Below are 22,378 nucleotides of genomic sequence, written 5' to 3' on the forward strand. Positions count from 1 at the left end.
TCAGTCCTGAAAATTCACTGGAAGGACTGATGCTGAAGCTGAAGCTCCAATACTTTGGCCACCTGATGCAAAGAGCTGAGTCATTAGCTTGACTCAATGGACATGAGTTTGAGCAATCTCCGGGAGTTAGTGAAGGACAGGGAAGCCTAGTGTGCTGCAGTCCCGGGGTTGCAAAGAGTTGGATACGCCTGAACAACAACAGCAACAACAACAACAACAACAACAACATATCCATTGAGTCGGTGATGCCATCCAACTGTCTCATCCTCTGTGGAGTGACTGAACAACAACAACATATCCATTGAGTCAATGATGCCATCCACCCGTCTCATCCTCTGTGGAGCGACTGAACAACAACAACATGTCCATTGAGTCAATGATGCCATCCACCCGCCTCATCCTCTGTGGAGCGACTGAACAACAACAACATATCCATTGAGTCGGTGATGCCATCCAACCGTCTCATCCTCTGTGGAGCGACTGAACAACAACAACATGTCCACTGAGTCAATGATGCCATCCAACCGTCTCATCCTCTGTGGAGCGACTGAACAACAACAACATGGCATCATTGAGTTGGTGATGCCATCCAACCATCTCATCCTCTGTTGTCCCCTTCTCCTCCTGCCCTCAATCTTTCCCAGCATCAGAGTCTTCTCCAGTGAGTCGGCTCTTCGCATCAGGTGGCCAAAGTATTGGAGCCTCAGCTTCAGGATCAGTCCTTCCAATGAATATTCAGGGTTGATTTCCTTTGGGATTGACTGGTTTGATCTCCTTGAGTCCAAGGGACTCTCAAGAGTCATCTCCAGAACCACAGTTCAAAAGCATTAATTCTTCGGCACTCAGCCTTCTCTATGGTCCAACCCTCACATCCATACATGACTACTGGAAAAATTATGGCTTTGACTATACGGACCTTTGTCAGCAAAATGATATCTCTTCTTTTTAATATGCTGTCTAGATTTGTCATAGCTTTTCTTCCAAGGAGGAAGTGTCTTTTAATTTCCTGACTGCTGTCACTGTTTGCAGTGATCTTGGAGCCCAAGAAAATAAAATCTGTCACTTGTTTCCATTATTTCCCCCTCTATTTAGCATGAAGTGATGGGACCGGATGCCATGATCTTAGTTTTTTGAATGTTAAGTTTTAAGCCAACTTTTTCACTCTCCTCTTTCACTTTCATCAAGAGGCTCTTTAGTTCCTCTTCACTTTCTGCCATAAAGGTGATGTCATCTACATATCTGAGGTTGTTGATATTTCTCCCAACAATCTTGATTCCATCTTGTGATTTATCCAGCCTGGCATTTCACATGATGTACTCTGCATATAAGTTAAATAAGCAGAGTGACAATATACACCCTTGACGTACTCCTTTCCCAATTTTGAACCAGTCTATTGTTCCATATGCGGTTCTAACTGCTGCTTCTTGACCTGCATACAGGTTTCTCTGGAGGCATTTAAGGTGGTCTGGTATTCTCATCTCGTTAAGAATTTTCCATAGTTTGTTGTGATCCACACAGTCAAAGGCTTTAGCATAGTTAAATGAAGCTGATTTATTTTTGCATTCTCTTGCTTTTTCTATGATCCAACAGATGTTGGCAATTTAATATTTGGTTCCTTTGCCTTTTTTGAATCTAGCTTGTACATCTGGAAGTTCTCGTTCATGTACTGTTGAAGTCAAACTTCAAAAATTTTGAGCATTATGTTGCTAGCCTGTGAAATGAGCCAATTGTGCGATAATTTGCACATTCTTTGGCATTGCCCTTCTTTGGGATTGGAATGAAAATTGACCGCTTCCATTTCTGGAGTGTGAAATCCTGGTTATTGCTCTGACTCTGTTCCACACTCAGATCATATAGGAATCCATCCATATTTCCTTTTAGTACTTCTGTGGTTTCATTTTTTACACTTAGATCTCTGATTCCCTTGGGGTTTGTCCTCTGTGTGTGGTGTGAGATACGGATCTAAGTTTATCCTTTTTCAAATGTCTGTCTTGTTATTTCTTTACCATTTATTTAAAACTTTATCTTCTTTTCCCAGAGATTTGAGATATTCAACTTCTGTGTGCATCTTGGTCTATATCTGGACATTCTCTTCTGTCCTACTAAGTCACTTGTATCTATTCCTGCATCCTAGTACCGCACTGCTCTGCTCGTAGAGGCTTTACAGTATATTTTAATATTGAATAAGGTCAACCAGCCCTCATAGCTTTTCTTTTTCATCATTTTTCTAAATGTATTCTTAACATGTTTTTTCCATATGTATTTTAGTACCAATCTTGGTGTCAACAAAACACTTAGCTCTGTAAAAAAAATATCATTGGTATTGCTTAAAATTTAGAATGCTAGTTTAGCAGAAGTGATATCTTCATGAGGTTTCCATCCTATCCAAGAACAGAGGATGTCTTCTTACTTGTTCATGTCTACTTTTGTGTTTTTCAGGAACATTTTAAAACTTTCATCCTGTGAATTTGGAGTGTTTCTTGTTTGTTTGTAATTATTTTATCTTCTAATATACTATGGAAAATAAGGTTTTCTCTACCATTGTATCTTTTGATTATTGCTTATAAAATCAATGTATATGAAAGTTTTTGAATTGTTTGCTAATTTTATATCCTGCTACTATACTAAATTATTTTATTGTTTGAACTAGTTTTGTCATTTATTTCATCTATTCACTAACAAATAATCTGCAAATAGAGATAATTTTACTTCTTTTTTTCTAGTTCTTAGGGCTCTGTTGATTTTTCTTGTTGAGTTACATCTGTTAAAAATACCAGTACAGTGTTAATAGTGGAGATGACAGACTTATCTTGTCCTGATTTTAGTGGAAACGTTTCTAATACTTTTCCATTAGTTGAAATTTTGGCTTTACCAGTATCATATTATGAGAGTGGCTTATTCCCATTTTCTTGAGTGTTTCTACCAAGAAAGAGTTAACCTTTGTTAATAGCTTTTTTAGTACCAATGGAGATAATCATAATTTTTTTCCCCAGATCCATTAATATAGTTTATTTTATTAATGAATTTTCTAAAACTGAACCACATTTGCGTTCCTAAAATAAATACCACTTAGCTGTGGTGTATCATTTTCTTAATGTGGTGTCAGATTTTAGTTCCCTGTTATTTATAGTTTTTACTTGATATTCATTTGTAATATTGGTCTGTAACTTTCCTTTTTCAGGTGGGGGCTGAATTTATACGATTTGGGTGTCAAGGTTATACTAGCTTCATAAGATAATTTGGATGCTTTCTTTATTTTCTTATGCTCTGGAATAATTTATGTCATATTGGAATTATCTAGTCTTTGAAAGTTTAAGAGAACCCCCGTTTGAAACTGTCTGGGCCTGGAGCTTTTTTAATTCCTTGATTACTCTCTATTTCCTCTGCAGATATTGGCCTGTGTAAGTTTTTCATCTGCGTTTTCAGATGTTCAGTGGAAACTCTTATACTTTCTTATTGTATATAGTTCTTTATCCTTGTCTTTCTTAAGTTTAGTAATAGTATGTCTATTTTAGACTTCCCTGGTGGCTCAGTTGGTAAAGAGTCTGCCTGCAATGCGGGAGACCTGAGTTCAATCCCTGTGTCCAAAAGATCCCCTGGAGAAGGAAATAGCAACCCACTCCAGTATTCTTGCCTGAAGAATTAGGTGGATAGAGGAGCCCGGGGGTCTGCAGTCCGTGGGGTCAGAAAGAGTCGGACACAACTGAGCAACTAACACTTTCACTTTCATGTCTGTTTTAAGTTTTTTGAAAAATGAAATTCTGACTTATTAATCAGTGTTACTATTTTTCTGTCTTTTACCTAATGAATTTTTAGTCCTCTGTTTATTATTCCTGCTTTGATTTACTTTTTAATTTTTTTCTAGCATTTTGAAAGGGGAATTTAATTCCTTTGTTTTCATTTTTATTTATTTGTGTTTAAAACTATAGATTTCCTCTGATCATTGCTTTAATTTGTCCCATAAATTATGACAGTATTTTCATTGTCATTATGTCTTGAAATTCTGTAATTTGGTCTTCCCTTTCATGCTGGAAATGTTTAAAGGAACATGTTTTATTATCCTGGTGGAAGGGTCTTTTAATTTTATGATTTAGTTTTACTGCATTGTAATTACAAGGGTTTGTTTATGTAATTTCTGCTTTACATAATTTACCACTTTTTTAATGTAATCTGGCATATGATCAACTCGTGAATGCTCTTTATTGATTTTGTAATTTAAGCCTTCTATATCCTTACCATTTTTTTGTTCCTCTTGATCTGTCCTATATTGAGAGGAGCATATTAACAACTCTTTTCAGTGTATTTTTTTCTATGTATCCTTACAGCTCCTGTAGTTTCTACTTTATAGAGATGGCTACTTGTTTCTTGGTACATAAACATAATTGTTGTGTCTTCATTGTGTTACGGCTTTTAGCACTGAAGGCGTCTTTCTTTGCTGCTTTTTCTATGGCTGTCACAATGCCTGCCTGGTATACCTTTGCTCATGTTATTATTTTTGGACTTTCTAAATGAATTTCCCAGTGGAAGGACCTTTTATTTTAGGATTAGCTATCCCCCGGGGTCTCTTTCTCTTCTTATGTTTTTAAGGGTCTCTTATTTTTTTAACTTGTGGTGATCTGAGTCTTCCCTGCTGTGCACAGGCTTTCTCAGGTCGTGGCGAGCAAGGGCTCCTCTGCTCTTGGGCGCAGGCGCTCAGCACGTGGGCGCAGTAACTGTGGCACGTGGGCTCAGGAGGTACAGGCACAGGCTCAGCAGCTGTGGTGCAGGGGCTTCTTGGTGGAATCTTCCCAGACCAGGAATTGAGGCAGATTCCTGTCCACCTGGTGGCTCGGAGGTTAAAGCATCTGCCCATAATGCGGGAGACCTGGGTTTCATCCCTGGGTCGGGAAGATCCCCTGGAGAAGAAAATGGCAATGCACTCCAGTACTCTTGCCTGGAGAATCCCATGGACAGAGGAACCTGGCGGGCTACAGTCCATGGGGTCACAAAGAGTCGGACGTGACTGAGTGACTTCATTTCTTCTTCCTGTCCACCATACTGCCAGAGAAGTCCCCTTTTTGTTGCTTTTACCCTCTCTCCCCAGAAACCCTGCCTCTCCAGGTTGCCTCCTCAGGCCCTGTGTACACTGAGGCTGCCTCGTGGAGGCTGCTCTGGTCCACCAGGACTTTTGTTTTCTACCAGCATCTTGGCACTTTGAGTAGCCTTTCTCCTTCTTTGGGTTATTAGAGTTGTCTTGGGTGTTCATTCTCCTCTTCCCTCTTCTGTGTTTCCCCCTCAACCCTGCTTTGCCCTCTGCAAAGAGTTAGAGTAAGAACTTGAGAAGTATCTCCACGAGAAGTTGGTGCTTATATCTCCTAGTTATAGGTAACTGTACATTTGCAGTTGGAGAAGGCAATGGCAACCCACTCCAGTACTCTTGCCCGGAGAATCCCATGGACAGAGGAGCCTTGTGGGCTGTAGCCCACGGGGTCACAAAGAGTCGGACACGACTGAGAGACTTTCATTCTCAGAGCCTAGTTACTTAGAAGACATCTCAGTAAATAATTGTTGAGTAACTCTTCTTCAAAATATGTGTGTCTTTTAGTCATTTTTCTGTTAAATTATTAATACTTATTTTGATGATCTGTGTATGATCATGTTTGATCTCTGTGAAGCTTAATAATCTAATTGGACAGTAATATATCTAGTAAGAGTTTAAGATGTGAATCAGATATCAATAAAGACAAATTTTGTAGCTTTTACTTAGATTAAATGATGCATGATTCAAATTTACAGAAAATGAACCTGACCTGGTCCCATTGATGGCGGTAATAATTGTTTAATTTTTTAATCACTCAAGTGTTGTAGGCTCCATATCTAACAAATACTGAGCATGACCTTCTGTCCACTAGCATTTTATACTTTCAGTTATTGCCTTCGAAAGCACTCAAAGGGATTTAGCAAGTTCTGGCCTCAGTGTTTTATCAGTGCTTTATCTTGGTGCCCTGACACATACTCACATATCAGTTAAAGAAGAAAGGGAAATAGGAGCACAAAAATCATAATAAGCAGAAGAATGAGTTGCGAGGGGGAGTGAAAGTTACGAAGAAGGGCTGGAAAGTATAGACAGAAGATAGAACTGGGACATGCCACCAACCAGGTTGCTTCATCCTGATCTTACATTGTCTGTTCTTCCTCTGGGATCTTATTCTCTGCCTCAGAATAGACCACAGCACCAACAGCATCATGTTGGATCCCTTTTGTTATAGGCCTGGTGAAATTCCTTCAATCGGAGAAGTGGCTTAGAGCACAAGAGTCCTGGAAAAGAACAGTGCAGTTTTAATAGCTGGGGGAGTTTGGTGTTTTGCTTGTTTCCACTGAAAATGTTTGGCTGTTTCATTGATTGGCAAGGAGAACAAAGAAGCCTTTCACTTTTTAAGGATGGCTTTAGAGGGCAAACTGGGCGATGCCTGGTAAAGTGGGTGTTTTCTCGTGAATGATATTTGGTCTATTTTTACAGTTGGAAACATTCTAATCTTAAGCTTCTTGTTTGAGCAGGTCAGAGAGCGTGCTGTGGAATTCTTACATTTGATCCCAGGGTCTGTTTACTCCCCTATGGTTGAGACTTCATGAACTTGGCTTCTGAATTTATAAATATCTTATTGGTTTCAGAATCAGCTGTCAGTTTACTTATCTTCACCTTGTAGGTGATTTGAAGGGAAAAGATTAGAAACCTGGTTAACATCTAATAATAAATACTTTAGACTAGAAATCTCTAAGTTCTTTCTTTAAAAGTCGTTACAGCCGCACTATCCCTCTTTTTATATTTTCCCAGGCTCTTGCGACTTATCTGTGGTGTCTTTGCTTGAGGCTTGCTCTTGGTTAAACATGTGAATGTTTTTTTGTGCTGGGAATGCTAACTCAATGGTTCCTTTCCTATATGTATTCAAATCAGTTTTCCAGTTATTTTTCTTAGAATTTAATTTTGCAGGCATTGTAGCATGAGTGGATTTTGGAAAGAAGTGTACGTAGCCCCAACAACCAGAGGGTTTCCTGTTTTCTGTGTGCTCTTTTGTTCCCGTCATTCACCTTCACACACACAGCTTTGCCTCCTTGTCGTTAGTGCACTGCTTCAAATTCCGTTATTTTCGTTTAACATGTACCAGATGCTTTAAGTAATTGTTTAAAAATCTACTATCCTTTAGATATAGTATATAGTAACTTATAAATCATTTGTAAGTACGCCAGGAATTCTGGCATTTGTTTTTAAAGTTTAAAAAATTTTTGTTGTCATGAACTTTTGGCTTTCCTTTTGGCGTTGTTTTCTTCCCTTAATCCTCAGTATACTGGAGTTGCTTTTGTCTAATTCTCTTACATGTACAGGTATTCACTACAGTTTTTAACAGGTGAGCTATGTTCTCTACCATACACATTCATTTGATACTGAGGTGAAACGAAGCATAATTAACATATTCAGAGGATCCTAAAACTTATTTGAGAGAGTCATCTTTCTCCAGCATTGCCAAGAAAGAGAAAAAATTAATTTGTCTTTTTTTTCTGCCTGCTTTCACTTGAGATTGCTAACAGTGGTGTGTGAGGAGAAGGAGGTGGGCACAAATAGAAATGAGACGTACCCAATCCACAAAATGGGTCAGCAGCCCCACCTTGGTATTTGAAGTACTTAGGCTAACGTTGCCTTCATGAAGCAGGCAGGAGGAAATTTGTGCTCAGGGACAGATGGATTCATGAGCAGCCAGTCAGTAAAACTACATGGATTTCTTAGATGGCACAATCTGAAAACCTCCTTACATTGTGTTGAGATTCAGAAGCCCATCCTGATTATCAAACTGCATGGACTTATCACAGTATTCTAATAATAAAAGTTATATTGTTTCTTAAATCTTCAACTGACACACATATATATATATCACACTTTTGTTTCTAAAGGAAGTAGAAATTCGGAACAAAGACCTGGAGGGACAACTGTCTGACTTAGAGCAACGTCTGGAGAAAAGTCAGAATGAACAAGAAGCTTTTCGCAATAACCTGAAGACCCTGTTAGAAATCCTTGATGGAAAAATCTTTGAACTAACAGAATTACGAGATAACTTGGCCAAGCTACTAGAACGCAGCTAAGGAAAGTTAAATTTCAGTGCCAATTGATTAAAAAAGATACTGTCTCTCTTCATAGGATTGTTTGGGCTCCACATCAAGATTGCACAAAAAAAAATTTGAATATCTCTTCTCCACGAGGAGGATCTTTTGAAAATTGGAATTGTATATTTCAGTGTAAATTTTAGAATTCAGCTTGTAGCTAGTTGGGGAAAAAAAAAAAGAGATGAAAAACTTGAACTACAAATTACCTCCATGTATATTATTGGCCATAGTTAACTAGAAAGTTATAAATAGACACTTAATGCAATCTTTTTTTCTGATATTAGCCAATGGGAGAATTAACAAATGTCTGGGTCACATCCCCCTTTTTGTGTTCAACACAGTGAAGGTTATCTGCTTTTTAAATTAATTTATTTATGATATCTAAAGCTGTGTTTTGTGCAAAAACTTAGTGATGAAAGCCCTGTCTTTTGTTGTAATCTGAATAATTTCTCAGGATATTTTTGCACTGCCAAAGGCAGTGCCGTTACCAATTAATTCTTGCCAGGAGTGAAAGAGAGCTGCATCTTTAATTGAAACATACTATAACTGGGTGTATAGAGTTCTTCCCTTTTTTTATACTGGAAGATACTTCACTCTGGTGACCGCTCTGATACACTCTGGTGTTCTCTAATCTTATCTGCTGTATAGTTTACTTTTCCATATCGATTCCATGTATTTATGAAAAGATACTGTCTCCCATTTTATTACACATTTTAAAGCCAACTAATGAAGGCAGCTGAGTCCCTCCAAAATTTTTCTTTTTAAATTTCTAATAAATTTGACACATAGTACTGAAACATAGCAGCCCGTCACTGACGGTCTGGTCTAGCAATGTTAAGTATATTTACAGAATATGCAGTTACATTTATTTATATATTTTGCAAGAAATCTTTTCTGAATGATTAATGCATTTCAATTTACAAATACTAATGGTTGTTGGGGAACTGTTTATTATAGATCATTTTAAGGTGTATAGCTATTTTAAAGGCGATCCATTTCCATCAAGCAGCCAATCAGAGGACTATTGGGATTGGAGCCGTTTACTCTGTCTGGGTCTTCACACCAACCACATCTCTAGTCAATCCTCATAAGGCAATATTCTAAACTGTTAACTAGGCATTTCAAAAGAGGAATTCAATTCAGTGGGCTCTCCTCAGTGAACAGGTTTTAATGTTATTTTGATGTAATTTTAAAGGACTTTTAGCAAACATGCATTTCTTTATATATTTCTTTTAAGGAGCTATTTTAAAAAGTAAGTCAAGTGCTGTCTAGTCTGCTTATGGAGTAAGAATTGCATCAGAGTCCATATATTCTTGCTGTACAATGCTTGTGATGTTGAGGAGGGTTCTTTTTTAAAGTGTATGCTTGAGTATCGACTCCATGGAGTCTACAAATGCACTGACTTTTTGTTTGTACCCCCAAACAATTGAATTGTTAAGTACAAAATTAAGCTGATTAATCAATTTGTAACCATTTTTTCACTCACACAGCTACTCAACACCAGACAATTTTGTTTTATATATGTATGTGTATGTATATAAATACATACATATTAATTTATATTAGAGTGAAAAATAAATGGTTTGTTTCTAAAGTTAGTTTCTAAAGTGAGTTTTCAGGTGTCTCTGAAAAGTTTTTATCAGACACTTAATCATCATGTATTATATGTGCTATAATATCATGTACCTCCATCTATTTTAGGGTATTTTCCTCACCTATTTCTTGTAGGGAGGATAATTTAGGTACACAAGCTCAGAGCCATTTCTCTGATAAATCAGGTAATAAAATTTATTTGATTGATGGAATTTTGAAGTAGATGTGACTTTATCCATCAGTTTCTGAGTACAGAGCACCATATTTTAATTTAAATAGGGGATTTAACACTAGGGATCAGGGAATTTAGTTATGAAGAGTTAAAAAAATTAAAGAAAAAAAACAGTATTAGCTATTGAAATGGTAAGTGAATTATTTTAATGATGTAATAAGATATTTTTAAATTTTGACATAGTTGTCATTTAATGGGAAAATAAGTCACCAAAATGTCTCCACTTGAATTGTATTGATATATGAGACATGTGTGTAATTCAATATATACATATACTCATATGTATATACAGAAAATTATTTTTAATATTTTCCTACTGATATGAAATTTAAAATTGGAAATTTTGTGAGTTTTTTCCTTTCCAATAGAGTCTACTTTTTTTCTTTTTTTTTAGTGATTTCAACAATTTCTTGAGGGCTGCACCTTTAAATTCCCAGATTGTCTTTGGACATGTATAGTATATGGGATAAGGTGGACACAAATGCACATATAAATAAAATCTTATTAAGACTATTTTAAACACTCATTTACAGTAGGAGAGTACCTAGAGATCATCATCTACAAGTCATAATTAGGCCGTGTGCCTACCGTCATTTTCTCCATTTCTGTATTATATAAATAAAAGTTTGCATATTAAAATTTGATTTTTTTCCCAGAGACAAATATTATATAATGTATCTATATTTAGATCAAACTGTGGTAATATATTTATCAGAAAATAATGTTGGGGGGCTATAGCCTGAACATGTGGACTGGAAGTGACGCAGGGAGGGAGAGCAGAGATTGATCCCATTGTGTATAAGTTATTATATGATGACTGAATTCTTGTACAAAAAAACAACTGAAAAAAAGAAAAACAAAAATACAGTTTTTATTTTGAAATACCTTTGTTGTTCTCTGAAGAATGTACTTTATCTTTTTCTCCTTCAGTCTTTTACAGATGTTTTTAAAGAAGCATTTAAGTAACGGCAGCATTTACTTAAATCTTACAGGTGCTACTGGATTTTGCATTAGTATGTTACGTTGTGAAATCCTAACTTTGACATAAAAGGTTTTATAAGTATTTCCCTGCCTGGAAAATTAGTTTTTGTTTCTCCTCTCTCTTTTTCCTCTCTTTTTCCCTCCCTCTTTCTTCCTGCAGATTACAAAAGGCCATGAAGTTGCACCCCTTCTGTCCCTATGGGAGAACTCAAGCATCGCCATAGATTTAATGTTTTGCTGTCATTGAACGATTGAGAAGCAGTTAGAGGAAAAACTTACACCATTTTTTCAAGTGGAACTAAAAGAGACTCTCACAACTGAACCACCGCCACCTTTTAAAACTCATTTGTCTGCCTTGTTAAAATTAAATGTGTTCTTCCGCATGCGTGCTCCAGCCTTCCGTGTCTTACGTAACCCTGGAGTGTATTCGGCCGCTCTCTCCTTTCTGCCTCTCTGACAGCTCTGGATCGGGAGGCGAGACGGAGGGAATACTTGTTTGGTGGCAGTGGTTTATTGTCTTTCTTATTTATAGAAATCCTTTTGTTTGATATCAAATGACTTTAACATCCTGATATTGTGATTGAAGCCATGAAATAGTCTTCATTGAAATTTTCTCTTCTGGATTCTTAGCATTGTTCCTTTACCCTTTGTGAAGTCAATTAATTTATATAAATCTTAAAGAGGAAAACTTTCAGGTAAGAAGTGGTTGAGAGTGACACATGTAAGAAAAACATTTCTCCAGTAAGATACTATGCTATAATCAGTATTTGCTGTAAAGATAATTTTCATGTGAGAAAACATTTTAAAAATTGCTAGAAAGGGATCATTTTGGAATGGAAACAGATTTATCATTCACCTTACTCTAAATTGTGTGAATGTATTTTTTAATAATATTCATGTTAAATTGGACCTTACCTTTTTTTTTAGCCTTTTATTTTGTACTGGAGTATAGTCAATTGGACCTTTAATTTTTATGGCAGTTTTTCTCTGTGGGAAACTGATGTATCGTTGTCACAGAAATAAGCATAGTTAATGAATTGAAGAAATGAATGTTTTTCTCTTTTTGTTTATATATTGTAAAATAGCTTCAAATAACTAACAATTTTACTCAAGAAAAGACTTGATCAGCACTACACTGCCACGTGATTTCTGCTTAGTATACTAGATAAAAAAGAACGGAGTTGTTTTTACCAAAAACAGGTGATCCAGGGAGAGAAATTGCACCCAGAATAGGAAAAGGCCATAAGCTCCCAATAGATTTCTAGTCAATTCACTGATCTCTGTAAGTACCCTTTTTATCTTTTAGATTAAAGCACACATTCCAGAGGATACCAGGAGAGTATGGGGAGAGGAGAGGATATTTTTCGTGAAACCAGGGCCAGCAAAAGAGTAGGAGCGTAATGCCCTCCGTTTTAATCTGAGACACATCAGGATAGCCAGAGTAATGTAAAGTGCTATTTCCTACCTTGCTGCTGCTTTTAACTAAACAATTTGGGATTGCCCTAATGAATTTCAGAGGCTTTCAAAAGATCCTCTCATTTTTGCCTGTCAGGATTTATAACTTAATATGATACATCACGTTCAGAACTCAGCATTCTGTGGCATTCTGACCTACTTTGTCAATTGTTTTCACGTCAGATTTACCCAGGGACAGAAAGATTACTCTGCTTTCTCCTAATAAAACCAAATTAAGTGACAATGGGTGCCTAGTAAATGCAAAATTAAGCCCATTCTGTAATATAGAAAAATTTTTCTGTTTTTAGACAAATTTCTTCTGTGGGTATTTTTTCTAACTACATTCATTATTTTATCTTGTTGTCTGTGTTTTATAACTATGTTACTATATATGCATAAATATATAGTAAGTCATATCTATATGACTTGTATATATGACTTTTTGGGTTATTATACCTTAAGTGGAATGACTGTTTCAGAAAACAGGGCTAGAAGTAAATGTTTTCTCAACAACTTCAATATGAAAGCAAATAGAAATAGGTGTTTGTTGAATATCTGCTGTGTGACAGGCACTGCACTAACTGTTTGATATTCATTTCTGCATATAGGGTCCCTGCCAGGGGTGTTCCTTTGGAGGGGGGATGCAGGGGAAAGGCCCAAATGATTGCACCTGCTGTTTTCCCCAGCAGTCAGTCTGGCTATCCTGTCCACTGTCGAAGGTGGAGATCTTGTTCATGTTGCTGGTACAGTTTTCCCCTCGAGCTTGCCTGCCTTACCTCTCTATAATATCTCTGTTAGGACACTTCCTAACTATAAATCTTGTATTTGCTTTTCTTGAACTTCTTCCTGCAGCCTCCTTTGGTGTTCACAACGCCTGTCAGTCAGTTGCAGGTCATACTTTGTGAGTGTCATATTTAGCAGTATGTTTTACTCTCCAGTTTTTTTAATTTATAGACTTCAGATAATCCAAGGAAAGTAACTTTCATATGCAGAATTTCAGTCTGTAAAATTTAAGTAGCAAACTACTTATGAAGGTCTTGGGGAGACAAATTACGTGATAAAGTTCCTAGCAAAATAAGTTGTAAACCTGTAAAACTCCTCCCCCAGCACTAAATTAGTAGCTAAGCAGGATGTGGGTTTTGCAGTCAGCACTGGGGAACTTTGTGGCCAGTTCTGGTTCCACATAAGTTAAAGCTTCTTCAGGTTGATCAAGACATTCCATCAGCCACAAAAGTAACTCACGGCCCTGGGTACTTTAGATGGGGGATAGCCCTCATATAAAGGAATCCTGTATTGTGTCTTTTTTGCATCTGACTTAATGTTTTCAAAGTTTCCATGCTGTGGCTTGTATCAGAATTTCATTCCCTTTCAATGCTGAGTAATATTCCATTGTATGGCTATACCACGTTTTGTTTATCCATTTATCTTTTGATGGATACTTAGACCAGTTCCACCTTTTGGCATTTGTGAGTAATTCTACAATGAATATTCATACACAAGTATTTGAGCCATGCTTTCATTTCTTTGAATATATACCTAGGAGTGGAATTGCTGGATCATACAGTAACTCTATCTTTAATCTTTTAAGAAAGGGTTGGGTTTGAACTAGAATAATTTAAAAGTCTTATGGAGCAAGGTGCCATCTCATTGGGAAATCACAGTTGTGGGGTTAGTATTTGTTAATAGACCTGTAAGTGATCCATTGGCCTCTTAAGTTGTGCCTTCAACTCTCTTAAACCTAAAACATAAATAATCTAAAACATCTGTTAAGCACCTGCTCTATTCCAGGAATAGAAACGCAAGGAGAGATGCTTGTCCTTTGGTGCAGAACACAGCTCACAGAGCATAAATGCTATGATAGAGAGGAGCCCTAGTATGAGGGGGACCAGAGGGAAGAAGAGTCAAGAAATCTTTCCCAGAAGAGGTGATCCCCACCCGAGTTTTGGTGGAGGAGTGGGGGCTAGCTAGTGTAAGAAGGGGTGTGAGGGAATTGTTGAGAGTGTGGCACGTGCAAAGACTTGGATGGATGAAAGCATTGAGGCATTCAGAAAATTAGAATGCGTTCGTATACTGACACATAGGGTGTTAGGGAAGGGTGTATGGCAAAAGATAGCGATTGAAGAGTAGGCAAAGGGTAGATCAGGAAAGACTTTTTAAGCACATGAAAGATTTGGGTTTTATTCTGTAATAATCTGGAGATATTGAAGGATTATTTTTGTAGAGAAGTAATGTAGTGTTAAAATACATGGTTTAAAAATCTAGGTATTGAGACTCCCCTTGGTGGTCCAGTGGTTAACTCTGTGCTTCCATTACAGGGGGCGTGGGTTCGATCCCGGGTTGGGGAACTAAGATCCCACATGCTACATGGCATGACCAAAGAAAGAAAATAGAGTCTAGATAGCTCTAGAGATCACAGTAGTCTCTGTTAAGAGGCTCCATTATGTGGCTCTGCTGGAATAGAGAAGTTGAAATGGATTCAGAGAGTATTTGGGAGATAGAATGAGTACGGCTTCTTGGTAGAATCAGTAGATGGCAAAAAAAAAAAAAAGGAGAATACAGGCTGATTCCTAGCTCTCTTGAGTTGGACAACCAGGTGAACAATCCTATTTACTGAGACAGTGAATTCAAGATGGGGAATGGCTTAGTTTTGGTGAAGGCAAGACAAAACAAGATGAATGATGGGTTAGATCTGTTTTAAGTGTAAGATACCTGTGGAATATCTGAGTGGAAATATGATTCTAGTTGGGGCTTAGGAGAAAAATTGATGAGCTGGAGATAAGCTATTTGAGGATTGTCAGCATATGTAATTATAACTGAGGGCATGGAAAATGGGGTGATTACAAGATGAAAATGTTACTTGGGGCCAGGTGTAAGACAAGAGCTTGGAAAGAAACAGAAGGAATGACCAAGAGAGCTGAGTAGATGGGCAGAGCGGGGGACTCGTGGAAGCCCAGGGTAGAGTTTCAGAAAGCCAGGTTTCACATGAGGTTCAAAACGCTGACATATCAACTCTTGCCTTGAGCCAATGACATTCCAAGTATGTTCTGCTGAGACCTTTCGTTAATATTTGCTTGATATATTTTAACATAAAATTAAAAATGAACAAACTCAGATATGCAGTTTATAACCTTCTAAAACGTTGAAATCTGGCAAACATCAGCACCAGGTTAACTGTTTTTGTGCAGATGCCAACATAAACATAAGCATAAACATATCTCTGGTAAACTGAAGAGCATCTTGGTATTTCAAGGTGAACTATTAAATAAAGAACCACTACCATTTCTTAATGTGAATCAGAAATTTCTCAAAACTGTGCAACCGAAACAAAATATAGAAATAGGATCAACATACGATAATATCTGTCTTCTGTAAACCTCAAATGCTGTTTATGAAAATAGCTTCACTTTTCTTATTGACGTATTATTAAATTAAATGCTACATACCATTCTGTTAATATATTGGTTTTCCATGAAGCTGTCATTTCTAAAAAGCTATAGGGATGGGGAGGGGGGTCACTCTTTCCAAGTAGAACTTGGCTTATTACCTTTTCTGTGGCTGAGCCGCCTCTCCTCAAAGTCAAGTTCTAGAAGCTTGAGTGTATTACATGTATCTTTTTAAAATGTGTTATTTTGATACTGAATTCACCACTAGGACCAGATGGCATTTGTGTTTTCATTGCTGTAGAAAGTTTAGAGAGTTAATATTTCTGTTAATCTTAAATGATCCTTACTCTTTTTCATATTGATTCATAAACAGGTCACTGTATACAAATTATCTCTGGTATAAATGATCTCAAACGAGGACAACAATAACAAAACATTCTCTGTACTTGGTTTTAGAATGCTGTATGGTATATTTGATTTTTATTTCTAGTTTGAGTTAAAATTAGCTTGAATTCCTTGAGTAGACATGACTTGCACTACTTAGGCAACAAATTAGAGCATGTTAGATATTCCAGGAAGAAAAGAGGAGCTTCTGGTTTTCAAATTTGGCTCCAACTCATCCATAAAATTTGCAAATCACTTGTGAATTGTCAAATAAACTCTTCCTTTTAAACCACTTTTGTTCATATTGTTCTTATGTAGTGATTAGTCCTGGTCTCCTTTGGCAGAGCCTTTATTTTAGATTATGTCCTGTGCATTAAAATCCCGGGTTATATATAATATACAGAACATCACTGTCTATGGCACATGTCCTTCTCACAGCAGCTCACAACCAGTTTTCACAGCAGTGTTGTGACTTCAGTGTTCTTGTTATCCCCATTTTATCGATTTTGTAGAGTCTGAGATGCAGCACCATTAAGAGATGAACCAAGTAAGAGGCAGAGCATGGAGCAGAGCACAGGTCCTTGGCCTGTTCATCCTGCTCCCTTCCCACTGCGTCGTGTCTGAACTGTGCACAGCAGACCTTTTGTAAGAAGGCAGGTACAAACTTCACCAACTCACGATATTTAACGAGTAGTACTTAATGAGAAAAATCGTTTTTTCTATCCAAAACATTATGTTTTTGAATACTTATCTCTCTGCTTCTCTCCTTTGTAAGGAAAAAAATCCTTTATTTTTCACTTAAATTATGGAAGTGGTTCACATATGCTTTCCTTTTGCAAATATCTTTAATAATACAGATAAAGCAAAAGTCACCCTTGATCTTTCAGTTCCAGTCCTAGAAATTACTGCTATCATCTGTTTCTTGTATAGCCCTTTAGCATTTTTATATGTATTTGTATACAGTATATATGTGCTTATAGAAATAACTAGTTGTGTTTGAAGGGAGGCGGTACATCAGTCTTATCAAATGGTATGTCTTGTTACACAATTGCTATTCTTAATCTCTTGGGAAGATCTGTCCAGGTTAGTACACATAGACTTGCCTGATGCTTCCTAACTCCTTCAGTGTATTGAGTTTATGGATGGGTGACGGTTTATTTAAGCATTTCCGTATTTACTTGCTTTTTTGTTCTGCCCCTTCTTTCAGACCCTGATGCTATTTTGTTAAGTGCTAGAGGTATTCAAGATTGTTTACTACCCAGTTACCAAACGTTCCACAGTCCCTCTCATGTCCGTAGTAAGAATGAACTCTGGATAAATAGCCTTTCCTGAAAACTAAAATTCACACAAAAAAATTTAACTGGTCTTGATGAAAATCCTTCTGAATCCTACATTCAACACCTAGCAACAAGCTTCGGACATAGTCGTTGCTCTTGGAAATGTGCTGAGTGACTGAACATGCTTACTGCCATAGAAGAGAGGACTCTTGGTGTAAATGTTCGCCTTTGCATAGTGACTGGGTATACCAGCTGTCCAAGGCCAGCATCTGGGTCTGTCTGGAGGACCCCAGGTGTGTGTAGGACAGTTTAAAACTCAAAGTGCTCTGCTTAGAGCCTTCAAAGCAGGAAAAAAGGACATAAGTTTAAAAAGGAAAGGAGAAATGAGAAGATGCTTAAACTGTGGTGTGTCCCAGGAGTTTAAAGACTCACTTTAACCTCACTTTATAAGACTCACTTTTCCAGGAGTCTTTTGTCACCTTAATGGTGGCTTTGCTTCTGATCCATCCCCTACCAGGTGGCTGCTCACTGAGTCAAACATTTTATGAGCACCTGCAATGTCGCAAGGAGCTGTGCTGGGCCCTAGGAGTGTAAAGATGGTAAGACACATCCCCTACCTCGAGAAGATTATTCTCTAAAATGAAGGAAACATGTTAGCCAGTAGGTGCAATACAGCATGAACCTTATCATGAAAGGAGTTATAACTTCTGGGGAATATGCAAGGAGTAGGGAGATAGAGTCATTGAGGAGGGGGCCTTTGAGCCGAGATATAAAAGGGGAATAGCCATCTACTTCGAAGATCAGGTGGATGGGTGGAGAGCCGAGCAGAAAGGCTCATCACAAGAACAGAGCTGTGGGCTCCAATTCAGTTTCCTGCTCAGCGGGTTAGCTTGGAGCACCAGAGCAGTTGGGTGGACAGACTCCAGATGGGACCTTAGCGTGTGTCCTCTGCAGTTCTGACTTTTCCTAAGGGGAATGAAAAGCCACCAAAACCTCAGAGGAGGAAAGTAATGGGACTAGATTTACATTTTAGAGAAAGGAAGTCACTGGCCATAGAATCAAGAACAAATTCAAGACTATGTGAGGTGATGGGGTGTTAACTAACCCTACTGTGGTGATCATTTCACAATATATACATGTATCAAATCATCAGTTGAACACCTTAAACTCACACAATGTTACATGTCAATTGTAGCAATACAGGTAAGAGACTAAAAAAAAATAGGAAAATGGAAATGAAGTGAAAATAGCTGAACCAAATACCAAAGATATTCAAGAGATGTGTTTTGAGATGGTATGTTGAAAGTTTTAATTTCTGCTTCTTTTCTGGCATTTATTGCTCCTTTCCCCCACTTCGTTGCTGTTTAGTTGCTAAGTCGTGTTTGACTCTCTTCAACCCCATGAACTGTAGCCCGCCAGGCTCCTCTGTCCATGAGATTCTCCAGGCAAGAATACTGAGCAGGTTGCCATTTCTTTCGCCAGGAGATCTTCCCAGCCCAGGGATCAAACTTCATCTGCTGCATTGGCAGGTGGGTTCTTTACCACTGAACCACCAGGGAAGCCCTTCTCTCTGCCCCTGCCCCCCAGTTCAGGCAACAGCACAAACATCCTCTTCTCTGGCCCTTGGGATTGGATCACTACTGTAGTAAAGAGAGAGTCAACTCTCTACTTTTGGGTTTCTCCCCTTGAATGATACCTTTTTAAAAAGACACCCCCGTCCCCATGAAACAAGGAAGAGGAATTGAAGGGAGAGAGGTGAGGAGAGGGTGGTAAGAGTCACCAAGAAGGCCTGAGCGGTGCCTCTCCTCCCAATACACCAGCCTGAGATCGGAGTTTAGCAAACAAATACATGAGTCTGCAGAGAGGATGGAGAACCAAAGTGCAGAAGACATCCAACTGCCTCAGTTTCCATGCTTTGCCTGGAGGTTTCTTGGGGGTCCAAGGTGGCCAAGGGAGGAGCTGAGGATTTTCCCCGCCTCACCCTCAAGCAGCCATGTGCCACCAGCAAAGGAGCCAGTGAATCAGACAGAAGGTCACCTGCATGGATGTGGCACCAGCGAGCAGATGGACATTGGTGGATGCTGATTTGGAAGCATGCGAGTGACCAGGGCCAGAAGGGACCCAGCTGTGTAAGCAAATGCAGCATCAGCACAAGTGGCTCAGTAACCAGGACCCGCATTTCCCTAGCCCCCCAAGTGCTTGATAATGAGGTGAACTTAATTGTAATTGCAGGGAGGAGGTGGTTTCAGCTGGGGAATTCTGATTGGCTGGGTTTATCTTAAGTTGACAAAAACTGTTTCTGCTGCTATACAGAAGGTATTTTAGAATAACATTATATTGTTTGCACAGTCTAGCTGTGGCCTGGGAACACGTATCCGCTAGCAGTACACTTTGTGGGACTTTGTAACTGTCTGGAAGAGCGCTAGGTTCCTAGCCTGGGTCTAGAGAAAGGTAACTGCAGTGCCTGGTGACCCTTAGGTGCTCCTCCAGAGGCTGTACGGACCTGATGCTTGGGAGGTAAGTGCAGGCTAGCGAGATAGTTTGAAAGTTACCAGAAGACAAGCGATTGGTGAAGCGGCGAGTGGATGAAGGTGGGTAAGGAGGACAGGACCAGAGTCCTGGAAGCACTGACACGTAACCGAGTGTGCAGAGAAAATGCAGTTAGACGAGCCTATGAGGAAAGGTCCAAAATAGAGAACTAACAGTGGATACCAGATAATCAAATTGATAACTCATTTTTTAAAATACTAAATCAATAGAATCCAGCCCAGGAGAGTTCATGGGTACAAACTAAAATTCTTTGAGATATCTCTTATTATCCAGGAAGTTATCTTCCTCATGTCCAAACTTGAGGCCATGTTCTCGTTGCCTGAAGATGTCAAGATTCCCTCTGCCAGGGTCTAATTCGTGTTAAAATGGCAAAGCCTTACTTATTTCCGTAGTGCTCCTGCAAGGTCGATCGTGGTTCATGTATGCAGAGAACATTTCTGCATGTTATGCCAAGGAGCTGTCAGGATTTTTCCCCCCACTATCTTACCCAGTTCCCCTTTTAAGAAAAGATCTCTCACAATTTATTTTCAGAGATTAAGACTAAAATATTTTTTTGTTCTTTTGGCCTGGGCTTCTTATTTCTAAGCATTAACAACTACATAAGTCCATTATTCCCTTATCACCCTGGCTGCCAGAAAGTTCAAGACCAGATTTTGGGCTTAATTGCTGTAGGGCTCCTCAGATAGGGATTCTTAGAATTCTAGATTTTTTTTCTTCCTTTTGGCCCTTATTTATTAGTTTCTGTTTTCTGTTTTTTGTTTGTTTGTTTGTTTTATCAGTAGTTTGGTTTTGTTATACTGGTCTGATGTTACTTATATTTTTATAATAAATTACTCCATATCTTTTTATATTTTTTTAGTTTGGCAGAAAGGATATGTCATCATAATTTTTCAGGGTTTTTTTTTAACCTGTATGTCTAAGGCTGACCATTGGTCTGTCAGTAACTGCTGTCTTTTATTATTTGCAAAGTTCATTCTGTTGAATAATCAGGGCATCTTTTTTCTCCATGAAGTGAAAGTTGCTCAGTCGTGTCTGACCCTTTGCGACCCCATGGACTATCCAGTCCATGGAATTCTCCAGGCCAGAATACTGGAGTGGGTAGCCTTTCCCTTCTCCAGGGGATCTTCCCAACCCAGGAATCGAACCCAAGACTCCCACATTGCAGGTGGATTCTTTACCAGCTGAGCCACCAGGGAAGCTCTTTTTCTCAATAGTCAACTCATATATTAACAACAGCAAAACTTAAGCATGTGATTGCTTGATGATATAGAGCATTTAAGAAAACAAGGTAACCTTAGTGAAGTGATAAAAAGCTTTCCTTTTTCGTCTGTCCGATATCTTTCATGGCCATGTTGGTTAGAATGATGTCCGCTAATCTTACAAGTCATTGATATAATTTTTTTTCTCCATATTTCATGTCAGAACTGATGACAAGCTTCTCACTCTGACTGTTGCCTATCACAAGCAAGAACTCAACAGAAGTAAATAATAGCATCGATTCCCCTGTACTGCTAAGTCCGTAACTGCGGGCGTGCATTCATTTGTCACGTCTGTTGGACTCTCACTTCTTTTTTAGGTGTCAGGATCCACTGTTCCCATCACCAATGAGGACGATTAATATTAGTTTTCCCTCCAAAGAACTATTGAAAGAGAGTTTGTCAAGCCCAAAGTTTTCCCCAAGAGTCCTGCTGAAGATTGGCCCCTGGGGAGAATGCAGCCTTCTTCAGAGAGTGAAGAGTACGCCATGCAATTCTCCTTTTCCTCTCCTTGCTACTTACTTAATCTTTAAGCCACATATGCTGGGTTAGAAGGCAGTCACCAGTCATCATTGCTTTAATTCTCCCAACTCAGTTGGTGCTGAGCCACCTGAACAGAGAGTTGGCTGAGATTCTCCATTGAATAAGGCTCAATGGAAGGACTCAGTAAGGACTTAATGTAGCTTGGGGGCCTCAACCAGCACCTGCTGAACACTAGCTTGGGTTCCTGCGAAGAGGGAAACGGTCTAAACTTTCCTTTAAGCTAATGATTTGATCATCAAATCAAGATGTCTCAAACCTATAGTTCCAGTTTTAATTGATAGCATTCTGTTTGAAAGAGCAGTAACTTCAAGGGAGGAGAGTAAGAGCTTTTATTAACCACAGAGCTTGTATTGGACCCTGAACATCAAGTCATTTGGTCCTTGCAACAGTCCTGGGAAGGGCTGTCGTTCTTCACAGGGAAGCACCCAGGGACCCCAGGAAACCAGTGGTCACCCAATATCATATAACTAACAAAGGAGGGAGTCTAGTTTGAATTCTGATGGGTGTGACTCCTGTTTTTCCTCTAAGAGGCATATTTTTCTTTGCTGACCTCAACAACGAGAGAAAAAGAAGTAGAAAGATAATCCA

General features: G+C 38.5%; 1 protein-coding gene across 3 annotated transcripts in view; it reads left to right on the forward strand.

Annotated features, from left to right (window-relative positions):
• HOMER1 (homer homolog 1 (Drosophila)) overlaps positions 1 to 16,456 on the forward strand; it is a 140,212-nt gene extending 123,756 nt beyond the window's left edge. For 2 of the 3 annotated variants that reach the window (XM_010834593.1, XM_010834592.1), the window contains exon 9: positions 7,927 to 11,024. In XM_010834593.1, coding sequence (XP_010832895.1) covers positions 7,927 to 8,115 — 189 coding nt within the window. In that variant the 3' untranslated portion in view covers positions 8,116 to 11,024. Of the gene's footprint in view, positions 1 to 7,926; positions 11,025 to 11,102 lie in introns of those variants that run through there. The other variant, XM_010834594.1, reaches the window with a different exon arrangement.
• Positions 16,457 to 22,378: the final 5,922 nt, after the last annotated feature.

Source organism: Bison bison, unplaced genomic scaffold (assembly GCF_000754665.1).
Source record: "Bison bison bison isolate TAMUID 2011002044 unplaced genomic scaffold, Bison_UMD1.0 scf7180017864034, whole genome shotgun sequence".
NCBI classification, from domain to species: Eukaryota; Metazoa; Chordata; class Mammalia; order Artiodactyla; family Bovidae; genus Bison; species Bison bison.